Consider the following 12,263-nt stretch of genomic DNA (forward strand, 5'->3'; position numbering starts at 1 on the left):
CTTGGGAGAAAAAGCTGACATGTTAGGTTTTGAGCACATTGTGCTTGAAATGGTTCTGAGACATCTAAGTATAAATGTCCAGTGGGAAGTTGACTATAGGAGACTGGGGCTCAAGAGATATAGTCATAGATACATGTAAATAATTGAAACTCTGGAACTGAATGAGGTTTTCCATGGTATATTAATGAAATTAGAAAGAGTGGAACAAGGGAAAACACCAACACATAGGGGATGATCAGAAAAAGAGCAGGTAGTAAAGGAACATGGTTTTAAAAAATGAACAGAGAGGTAGGAAAGTAACAAGAAAATGGGGTATCTTGGAAGCAAGAAAGGAGAGTTTCACAAAGGAAAACATAATCCAGAGCAACAATGGCAAATGCCATATACTAGTCACACATGATAAAGACTGAAAACAACCCACTGACTTCAACAATTAAGAAGTAATAGTAGCTTTTGACAGAATAGTTTCAGTGGGGTTCTGAAGGTCAAATTCAGACTGTAGTGGGTGGAAAGCTAAATTGAGGATGAAGACAGTGATTATAGACTCTACTTTTGAGAGACTGAGTATGAACAAAAGGAGAAAGATGGGGCAGTAGCCAGAGGGGGAGGGAAATAGGATTATGAGAAGATGCTTTAAAAATATTTTTTTCTAGTAAAAATTAATTAAGATGGTGAAGCTCGGGTTCAAGTATAGGATAAAGGAAACAAATAGAAGGGTGAAGTATGAGCTCCAGTAAGACAGAGCAAAGATACAGCAGCAAAATGGAAGAAGCCATAAGGAAAGCTCACCAATAAGCAAATGTGTAATGGCAGCAGAGCAACTGTGCCCAAACATGTCCTTACCTTCCTTCTGCTTTGGCCACTCCACTTATTTGGAATGCCTTTCTCCTCCTGATGGCTTATTTGTCAAATTCTACCCACCCTTTAGCTCAAATTCCACTTCCTCTATGAACTCTTACCTAACAATCTCTTCTGATGTACTCTCTCTTTCTCTTGAATTCTAATAGCAATTTCTGTCTGAACAATACATTGAACAAGCCTTCAGCCTGTGAAATCCCCTATATTGGTTTTTTTTTTTCAAAAAGGTATTACTAATTTGTCACACGTGTGTCTTTTCTCCCCCATTTGGCTGTATTCTCCTTAAGGGTAGGGTTTTTATCTTAGAGTTTGCCAGTTTCCAGAATGCCTACTATGGCTGGTAGTAAGGTCTCTTTAAATCTTGTGGTTGATTTAAATAAAAACTTGAAAAAAATAAATCTGTGGTGGAACAGAGGCAGCCTGTTATGAAGGAGACAGAAAAACACCAGGTTAAGTATGCCCTTGGTGTATATGGAATCATTTACTTCTCTCGGTAGCAAATAAGGAGACTGAGTCTTGCAGACATAAAATAAATTTAACCAGGGTGCAGAGGTACTAGGGAGCAGTGGTAGGATTTGAACCAAGGATATTTTCTCTTACGCCATTCTGCTTCAGTTGTCTGCAAAATTCTGTTCATGTGAGACACCTCTTTCTTTGATGATGTTTAGATAGAGACATACCTCTGTTGAGGTTTTAGTACCAACCAAGCAGTTTCAGTGGCCACTATTCCTTATAGCAACAAATCTCCCTGTACCTTACTTACCTCCTGACAATCAGCTTGAGGATCCGGAAGGAGCCTTTGATGAGGATGAGGGCCTCCTGGCGGGAGCCATACAATGGAGTGCCATTGATATTCACCAGCTCATCACCAGTTCTCATCTTCTGGGACAAGGCTGCCTTGCCCCCATCTTCAATCTGTGTTGCAGAGAACAAAACAAAAAGCAGGTGGTGAGATGACTCCTTACCCAAAATTCTACTTCCTGGTTCCTCCCAATATCAGAGCCATAAGTAGTACTGGGGGATGGTTCCAGGAGGCTCCAGGAAACTGCTAAGAAGCTGATCACAGGCTAGTATTTACCTTGGGCAAAACCTTAAGGAAGGAAACAATACCAAAATAATGGAATCTCTGCTCTGGAGAAATCCATATCCATCTGGGGAGACAAGAACTTCTAAATGAGAATGATGTTTGGAAGGAACATGACAGTGTCAGCTGTGGCATAGCAAACTGTGAACACAAATTAGAGCCAGAAGAGCTAGGCTCCAGAAAAATGATCTTTAGCAAGTCCTTTCCCATCTTTGGGCAGCCTTTGAAGCCTGGTAAAGTTGAGTTTGAATCGTGGTTCTAGTACTTCCTAGCTGAGTGACCTTGAGCAAGTTACCTAACATTTTTGTGTCTCAGTTACCTGATGGGGAAGAGTACGTACCTCACAGAGTTGTCAGTATAGGGAATATCTGAAAACATTTAAGTCCTCAATTAATGTAAGCTCTGATGATTATAGCAAGGGAGGGGACTCTGAAGACCTTGAGCATCCAGCTCAATATTCTGTAAGTGGAATTGCAAATTCAAAAGATACAAAGGATGTACAACAATGTAACTGATCACATATCTATGTCTCTTCAACAAGTGCCTAGTACAGTGCTTCTAGGATATGGAACACAGAGGGCATTCACCAAAATTTGGAAACATAGGTGTTCACGGTACCATCACAGCATACAGAATTTCCACTGACCAGGGCAATCTTGGCAAGAAGGTAGTCAGGCTGGAGGGCGTAGAAGCAAAGGCAGAAATAATAGCAGAAATAAAAGGCAGAAATAAAAGCAAAGCAGAATGTCCCCCATGGGTCCTTGATTATGCCTACTTTTATATATAACATTCATTGTACCACAAAGGTGAGTTCTACCTAATAGGACATCAACTCCATCCATGGTGGCTGGAGTCATCTCATTAATCTCATCTCATCTCATCTCATCTCCATTAATCATTCCTCAAAATTTTAGTGAATTTCTAGTATGCACAGGACAGCATGCTAAAAGGTAGAGATAAAGAAATGAACAAAGCCTGCACAGCTATCAGCCTCAAGGTTAGGTTACTGTCTGAAGTTCATATGTCCACAGAGATGGTTATCTTTAAAAAAAGGTCCAACCCACTGGTGGAATCAAGAAGAGATGTTTGTTTTTCTCCTAGGGGCAAGGAAGGTGAGGATGATTAAACCATAGAATCTTTAGGGAAAGATAGATTCTAAGTGATGCAACCAAAGGCTGGTCTTTGCGGTGGGTGTTTTTATATTTCTACTCTTCTTCTAATTTTTTTCTCAGTCTTTCATAGAATCCCTCCAATCTATCCCTCACTATGAAAGTTAGAATATTGCTGAACTTTAGGTTGGCTAGTTCATATGCAATTTGGCAGTTGAGACCTCCTGAATGCAGAGAAAAATGTTAATTCAGGATTTTAAAAATCCCATCAAATAAATTGAAATTCTAAGTTAAATCACAGACTATTATTAAATTTATTGCTGCTAACCCAACAGTTTTTTTTAATTAACCTTTGTCTGACAGATCATAGGTTAGCCAAGTGACATTGAATATATATACCTTTGTTCCAGTACCTGGGCCACCACTCAAGATAAGACAAGCCAATATTAGTAAATGGGGAAAAACTCTCAGCAAATAAATTAAGATCACATCCTAATTTCAATTGTTATTATCATTATTACTTCACAGTCACTGCTGCCTGCTGCCAAAAAACAAAAAAGGCAAAGTGCTGTGCTTGAATTTCAGAAGTTCTATTTGAATGACTCATTGCTTTGGCAGCCACAGAGGGCCCTCAGCATCAGGCAGGACTTTCAACAGGGATCAGCCATCTAAAAGGGCTTCCTTAGACTAACAAAGAGCCACAAATAGGAGCCCAACTAATGAATGCTAATATAGTTTTCCTGTTGATGTACATTAGTCTTACCCATTTTTTATTCATACAACTCAATTATCCATATTACTGTTACCAATAGCAAGTCTCCCCTTGAACATGTGTTGATATTAAGTACCATCTCAAGTTAATTAAGCACTTTGTTACATCGACTAGATCTCTGTTTATTCTAGGCCAGAAGATGAAAGAGGGGAACCTTTAAAAAAAAATGATTATTACTGCGGCAAAAGCTTACGCATTTTGCATTCCAAACTGCCATCTGGGCTGTCACGGAGTCCTTGCAGGGACTCTTTCCTGGACTACAGCCTCAGGCTGACTATGAATGCCCCTTTTCTTTCTTTCTTCCTTTTTTTTTTTTAAAGATTTTATTTATTTATTGAGAGAGAGAGAGAGAGAGAGCACATGTGCACAGGGAAGGGCAGAGGTGGAGGGAGACTCTCCAACAGACTCCCGGCCGAAATGGAGCTGGATACTGGGAGTCTGATCCCACAATCATGAGATCATGACCTGAGCCAAAACCAAGAGTCAGACACTTAACTGACTGAGCCACCCAGGCACCCCACATGTCCCTTTTCTGTTTCCTGCCCCCTCTCAGTCATTAGCAGCCTCCTCCTCAGGACAGATGTGTTGAATGTAATAATACCATTTTAGCACAAGTACCAGAATTTGCAGACAACAAAGAAGTAAATTATGGGCACCTGGCACAGTCCCAGAGTCCAGATGGGTCCAGATCAGGAAATGAAACTCCATTTGATTGAAGGTCCCTTGGACTATACTCCAAACTAGTCCTTTCCCAGACCCAGGGCATTTACAGAGCTATGCAACTGATTCCTTATTCCTTCTCCTGACTTTTCAATGTTTTTAAAAATTACTGTTCACTAGTCTTTCTGGCATTCCACCTCTAGATTCCAGCATGTCCTCATTTATTGTTTTGTTTCCTGATTGCCAGTTCTCCAGGTCAGTGGCTCAACCACACATTTGTTTATATAGAAGATATCCTATCCAGGCAAAGGAATGGAAAGGAAAGGAAGGAAGAAAGGAAGGACAGAGGGAGTGAGGGAGGGAAGAAGATGTATGTATTCTTTTACAAAATGTTTTCTTTCCCCTTTCCACTGCCCCATGTACAAGTCTGGCTGAGGCCCAGGAAAGGTGTCAGTCAACAAACTTGTTGAGAATAACATGCCCTGCTTGATGGGCTGTGTATCATCTTTTGATGCTGTCCATTCAGAAAGGCTGATCAACTCCCCAGCTCTTCCTGAATCAGACTTTTAGGGTGGCTTTCTTGTTTCATTTCAAGTGTTGTGAATTCTCAGATTGTACCCAGACACACTGGAATGTCAGTATAAACACACATCCCAAAACCCAATGTAAACAATGGTTAACTTATGTGTCATTTTATTTTATCCAAGTGATTGCTGAGCTTAGCAGTGAGTGGCCCAAGTAATTGAAAATGGATTGCAGAAAGGTCATATAATCAAAAGACAGCTGGTGTCTGGAAAATTGGGAAGAGCTGATTGACCCTGGGTAAGTCCCTTTCCCTTCTTGTGGCTTCTTTTACCCTTACTGGTTAAAGGCAGGGGGTCAGACTACATGATCTCGGAGGGCCTTGGAGCTCTGACATTCAGTGACCTGTGAACAGTTAACAAAATCATGCATTATCCTTCTGCTGACACAGGTAATCCTGGCTTTTGCCACATTATACTTTGTCTTCAGCCATTTTTCACTCCTTGAAAACTGACTAATTAACATCCATCTCTCATTTCCCTGTGGCCTTTATCCATTGTTTTGGAGTGGTCTGTCAAGCCTGGAACACTTAAAAAAGCACAGTTGGGACGCGGAGAGAAAGAGATTCCTGAAGCCCCATTTTGTGCTAATGAGCTAGCAATTTGGAAATTTCTGATGGATCTCCAATGAAGCATGAAGTACTCTGATAGCTGTCAACAAAGTGACAAGCTGGCCCCTTGAGAGTAAAGGCAAAGAAAAATGGACTTAACAACACTTACTGGCTTTTTAGTAGTAGCTTTTATTTAGTCCAATATTAGCAGATACTTGCTTGGGGCTTTTGAATAAACTTGGAAGATATGAGAGAGTGAGGGAAAGAAAAGTTAAATAAGGTTTAGCCTGAAAAATAATGTAGTCAGCAGGAGAAACAGCAACTGCAGCAATAACCAACAGGTATCGAAAGCTTATTATAGTAGTGTAAGAGCCGCATTAAAAATCAATGGCATGATTGTGAATACCTCAGCTTGCTACAAGACATTTATTGGAAAAACAGGCATTGACTGAAACTTTCCTGGCCGGTTCTAAGAGCCTCTGGCCAAATTACCAGCCCAAACACCTACCTTGACCAGCTTGTCTATATAGACTAAGAAGGCAAACAACAGCGTTGTATAAATTGACTTATTTTTTTGCAAATATATAGAAAAGGCCCACCTGGAATAGTAGTTGTATTGCTTAGAAAACAGAACATACTCTGAATGTCTTCTTAACACCCTTTAAAAGATTTTCAAGTCTTGGGGCACCTGGGTGGCTCAGTGGGTTAAGCCTTGCCTTCGGCTTAGGTCATGATCTCAGGGTCCTGGGATCGAGCCCTGCATTGGGCTCTATGCTCAGCAGGGAGCCTGCTTCCCCCCCTCTCTGCCTGCCTGCTTGTGATCTTTCACTTTTTCTCTGTCAAAAATAAATAAAATCTAAAAAAAAAAAAAGATTTTCAAGTTTTTAGTAATATTACAGATACCTGTTCAGCAATTCGGTCTTTCTGGGGAATCAACTGAGAGAACATGTAGAGAGGGAGATAAACTGGATTTAAGAAGTCTAACTCTAAGGAAGGAGGATCACCAAATAGTAGATAAAGTCTCTGCTTATTCTGAAACTTAGTTTGAAATCTTCAGCAGACCACAGGTTGGGGACTGTCAGTTTCTGACCTGCCCTCTCTCTCATATTGGTATGCCTTAGAATCTGATGCTAGAAGAGATTAATCAGAGTGCCCTGGACAGGGAAGACTGAGGCTTTGAAATTTCTGTAGTCTCTTCACTGTGACCCTGAACAGTCTGATGATAGGCTGTAGACACACTGCCTGCCCTAACTTCTCTGTTTGAGCAACTCTCTCCCTTCAAAATCCCTCTCAAATTTCCAAAGTCATCTAGATTAGAAAAACAAGAAACTCTGCTATTCCTCATCTTCCTTACATTACCCAAAGCAAATCAGAAAACAAAACCTGACTCTTAAACAAGACTCCAAAAACAGCCGCTAGTTAAAAAGATGTAAGTGGGCCTGGTTCTATGTGCTAATCCCTGTATGTAGATAGTTTGAGAAGGTGGACACCAAGGGAAGAGGTACTCTTTCCTCTACCAGCTAAGAAACAGATGCCCTGATCCTACATAGGGCTGCCCCAGAGTGTCAAGTTCTGTGGATCAGGCTCATGGTTTCCCCTGATCTTGGACCGGTGGAACTATATTATGCTCCAAAGCATGACCTATCCCTACAGGCAGCGCCTTCCTCCTTAATCACCTATCCCTATAGACAGCTGCTTAATCACCATGTAATTAACTAATCTTCACAACAAAGGTCCTCTAAGCACCAAATCATTAAATTTCCTTACGGATTAGCCCAAGTCAAATGTTAAGCATCTTTGCCAAAAACTCAGTCCAGAGTCAAGCTCAGTTCTAGGAATTTGGTGACAAGTAAAGGAGTAGAGTCAAAAGCACTGTATCTTACATCAGCAACCGAAAGCAAGTTAGCATCAGTGACCCCTACCAAGTCAGATCACCCTGTTTTCTCCTTAAATCAGGTAACAGGGAACAAACATCACTATGCAAGAGTAAGCTCAGGCTTACTGGGGTCTTATTCACACTTTCTCGACTCCAGCCATTTATTTACACTGAAGTCTTTTGCTGATATTAATATTATCAGCGTTCATCAAAAATGTCAGCTTTTGGGGGCACCTGGGTGGCTCAGTGGGTTACGCTTCTGCCTTCGGCTCGGGTCATGGTCTCAGGGTCCTGGGATCGAGTCCCATGTCGGGCTCTCTGCTCAGCAGGGAGCCTGTTTCCCCCCTTCTCTCTCTCTGCCTCTCTGCCTACTTGTGATTTCTCTCTCTGTTAGGTGAATAAATAAAGTCTTTTTAAAAAAAAAGTTTTTTAAAAAAAATGTCAGCTTTTGGTGTTTTAGAACAATGGTCTCCAGAGAAGTATATATATATATATCCCAGGCTATACACAAGATGATCCACTGGAAGGGGAGATATTTGAACTTCTGTTTATATTTACATTTATCTAAAATAATTTAAAAGTCGAGCATTATTAATATTTAATATTGGTAGTAGTAAATTATAGCATTCAGAAATAAAATTATGTGTACTGGGGACACATACTCAGAACATTTTTGCTGGTGTAAATTTTTACTAAAACATTTATCCAAATCATAGACTTAATTGGGAGGGCTAAAACCAAAAGACCTTTGAGGAAAACATGAGAATATCTTTGTGACCTTGAGGTGGGCAAAGATTTCTTTTTTAAAATTTTTTAATTTTTTATTTAAATTCAATTAATTAATATATAATGTATTACTAGTTTTAGAAGTAGAGGTCAGTGATTCATCAGTCTTATAACTGGTGTTAACCAATACCCATCACATTATATGCCCTCCTTAATGTCCAGTTACCCCATCCTCTGACCCCCCTCCCCTCCAGCAACCCCCAGTTTGTTTCCTATGATTAAGAGTCTCTTATGGTTTTTCTCCCTCTCTGATTTTGTCTTGTTTTATTTTTTCTTCTCTTCCCCTATGATCCTCTGTTTTGTTTCTTAAATTCCACACACAAGTGAGATCATATGATAATTGTCTTTTTGTGATTGACTTATTTCACATAGCATAATACCTTCTAGTTCCAACCACATTGCTGCAAATGGCAAGATTTCAGTTTTTTGATGGCTGAGTAGTATTCCATTGTGCGTGCGTGCATGCGTGTGTGTGTATAGACACACACATGTTTTATATATATGTGTATACACACACACTATATTACCACATAGAACCAGGCATATTATATATAGATAGATAGATAGATAGATAGATAGATATAGATATGCACCACATCTTCTTTATCCATTCAACTGTCAATGGACATCTGGGCTCTTTCCACAGTTTGGCTATTTGGCTATTGTGGACAATGCTGCTATAAACACTGGGGTGCAGTTGCCCCTTCAGATCACTACATTTTATCTTTGGGGGAAATACCTAGTAGAGCAATTGTTGAGTTATAGGGTAGCTCTATTTTCAACTTCTTGAGGAACCTCCATGCTGTTTTCCAAGTGGCTATATCAGCTTGCATTCCCTCCAGCGGTGTAAGAGAGGTCCCCTTTCTACGTATCCTTGCCAAATTCCGTCATTTCCTAACTTGTTAATTTTAGCCATTCTGACCAGTGTGAGGTGGTATCTCATTGTGTGGGCAAAAATTTCTCGGACAGGATGCAAAAAAACAATAACCATAAAAGAAAGAGTGCTATATTGGAGTTCATCAAAATAAAGAATTTATTATATTCATCAAATGTCACTGGAAGTGAAAAGGCAAGTCACAGACTAGGAAAAAAATATTCATTATACATATACCTGACAAAGGATTTGTATTGAGAATATAAAAAGAACTACAAATCAATAAGAAAAACACAACCAATTAACAATTAACAAAAGACTTGAACAGGCACTTCACTACAGATAGCCAAATGCCCAGTAGACACATGAAAAGGTGCTCAATATCCTTTTTCATCAGAAAAATGGAATTTAAACTCACAGCAGAATATCAGTACACATCCACTAGAACACCTAAAAAGACTGAAAATACCATGTTACTGGCAGGAACAGATAACATTTGAACTCTACATTGCTGGTGGGAGTATAAAATTGTACAGCTACTATAGAACTTTGCATAGCCTCTGTCAAACCCAGAAATTCCACATTTAGGAGAAAGAAGTATAGTTGTCCACAAGAAGATGTGATAGGATATTTTTTGGATTTATTTTTTATATTGTTTATATATTTATATTCTTTTTTTTTATTTTTAGCTTTTTTCATTATAGGCAAAGAAAAAAAAATAGGAACAACCCCAATGTCCATCAATACACACAGATTACAAGAGCGGTGGAGTAGGAAGACGGTGGAGTAGGAAGACGGTGGAGTAGGAAGACCCCAGGCTGATCTCATCTCACATTTACAACAAGATATCATATGCATCCAAGTCAATAATCAGGAGAGTGAGCTGAAGACTAGGAGAACTAACTCCACAATGAAATATAGAGAAGCAGCAGCATCTGAAAAATTAGGGAGGTCAGAAAGGCAGAGAAGGCTGTCTGCAGGAAGGAGGGAGCTGTGTGAAAGGAGAAGGAGAGAAATGGGCACCTGCACCAGGGAGCTCACATGGGGAAGACTAATCCCCATAACATTTGGCTTTAAAAACCAGAGGGGCTGAATTCTGTGAGTTTGCAAAACCAGGGGAACTTGGAGCCTGGAGCTTTAATGGTCAACTGACTCAGCACTGGGCTAGCCAGGCGGCCCAATGATAGCTGGGTTGCCAACCTAAAGACACAGCAGCCTATGTGGAAATGCAACAGAAAAACAGCAGTTTACAAAAGTGTTGGGGGCAAATGGGAGACAGATTTCTTCCTATTGATTTTAGGGCATGTTGGGAACTTCTTTGAAAATGGGTAAGTTGGCAGGTGGGATTTTCTTCCCCCACTCCCCAGCCTAAATACAGAACCAGATGTAGGAGGGAGGGTTGCACAGATACTTGTAGCCTGGGCTCATGGCAATTTTTTTAAAAGCTGTGCACAAGCCACACCCAGCTGTTGGGTATACAGTGGCCACTGCATGCCCTGCCAAGCCCTTGCACCATGCCCAGCCATGTGCCCCCAGCCACTATCACACACTGTACCCTCCTTCAGTCCCCAGGCACAACAGTACTTCAGGGGATCTGGCATAGGACTAGAGGACCAACATAAATTTTACTAAGAAGGCTGCCCCACTCCCAAGTTCCCTGGACCGCATGCTCCCCCCACCAAGAGCTGGCCTGCCTGGATCCCACTAACACCAAGGAGAGCAAACAAAGCCCACAACAGGCAGAGTTAGTGCAACAGATTGCACTGAAATGAAAAATGACTCACACACAAGAGCAGGGTGTAAGCAACATACATAAGATATTCTCCTGAAGTGCCAGGTTCTGGTAGACAAGGGACACTGCAATGCATGGCACTCCAAGACCCTTCCTCATAAAGTCACCACTTTCAAAAGCAGGAGAGTGGGCTGATGTTCTTAACACAGAGAAAGAGACATAGAGAGGCAGACAAAATGAGAAGACAGAAAAATTTATCCCAAATAAAAGAACAGAAAAGGGCAACAGCCAGAGATCTGCGCAAAACAAATATAAGTAACATGCCTGCCTGATAGAGACTTTAAAACAACAATCATAAGGATACTCACTGCACTTGAGAAGGGAGTGGAAGATGTGAGAGAAACCCTTAACACAGAGATAAGGAATAATATAGCAGAGATAATCGGCTCAAAAAACAAAATGAGAAACAGGCTTGATAGAATGAATGGCAAGATGAAAGAAGCAGAAGAAGGGATTGGTGACCTAGAATATAGTAATGGGAAAGAAATCAAGTTGAACAAAAGTGAGAAAAAAAGAACTACACAAACTAAGAATAGACTCAGGGAACTCAATGACTCCATCAAACATAATAGCATCTATATTATAGGAGTAGAAGAAAGAAGAAAGAAGAAGAAGAAGGGGAAGAAGAGAGAAGGAAGCAGAAAATTTATTTGAAGAAATAATAGTTGAAAACTTCTGTAATCTGGGGAAGGAAGCAGATATCCAGACCCAGGAGGCACAGAAAACTCCCTTCAAAATCATCTAAGCAGAGGATCAACAAGGAAACAAGGTTTTGAATGACACATGGGAACAGATGAACTTAACAGATATATTCAGAACATTTCATCCTAAAGCAGCAGAATACACATTCTTTTTAAGCGTACATGCAATACTCTCCAGAAGAGATGACATATTAGTCCATAATCCAGCCTCAACAAATTCAAGAAGACTGAACCTTTTCTGACCACAATGCTATAAAACTAGAAGTCAACCACAAGAAAAAATCTGGAAATACCACAAATACATGGAGGTTAAGTAATATGCTACAAAACAATGACTAGGTCAACCAGGAAATCAGAAAAAATTAAAAAGTACATAGAAAATAATGAAAACACACAGTCTAAAACCTCTGGGATAAAGCAAAAGCAGTTCTAAAATGGAAGTTTATAGCAATACAGGCTTATCTCAAGAAGCAAGAAAAATCTCAAACAACAACTTAACCTTACACCTAAAGGATCTAGAAAAAGAACAACAAACAAAACCTATAACCAGCAGAATGTAGGAAATAACAAAGATTAGAGCAGCAATAAATGGTACAGAATCTAAAAGAACCTCAATAGA

At 40.1% G+C, this 12,263-nt stretch overlaps 1 protein-coding gene across 2 annotated transcripts in view; it reads right to left on the minus strand.

Moving 5' to 3' along the window:
* SHROOM4 (shroom family member 4) overlaps positions 1–12,263 on the minus strand; it is a 207,963-nt gene that overhangs the window by 105,346 nt on the left and 90,354 nt on the right. For both annotated transcript variants that reach the window (XM_032331862.1, XM_032331863.1), the window contains exon 2: positions 1,622–1,773. In XM_032331862.1, the coding sequence (XP_032187753.1) occupies positions 1,622–1,773 (152 nt within the window). The remainder of the gene's footprint in view (positions 1–1,621; positions 1,774–12,263) is intronic.

This window comes from Mustela erminea, chromosome X (genome assembly GCF_009829155.1).
Source record: "Mustela erminea isolate mMusErm1 chromosome X, mMusErm1.Pri, whole genome shotgun sequence".
Taxonomy (NCBI): Eukaryota; Metazoa; Chordata; class Mammalia; order Carnivora; family Mustelidae; genus Mustela; species Mustela erminea.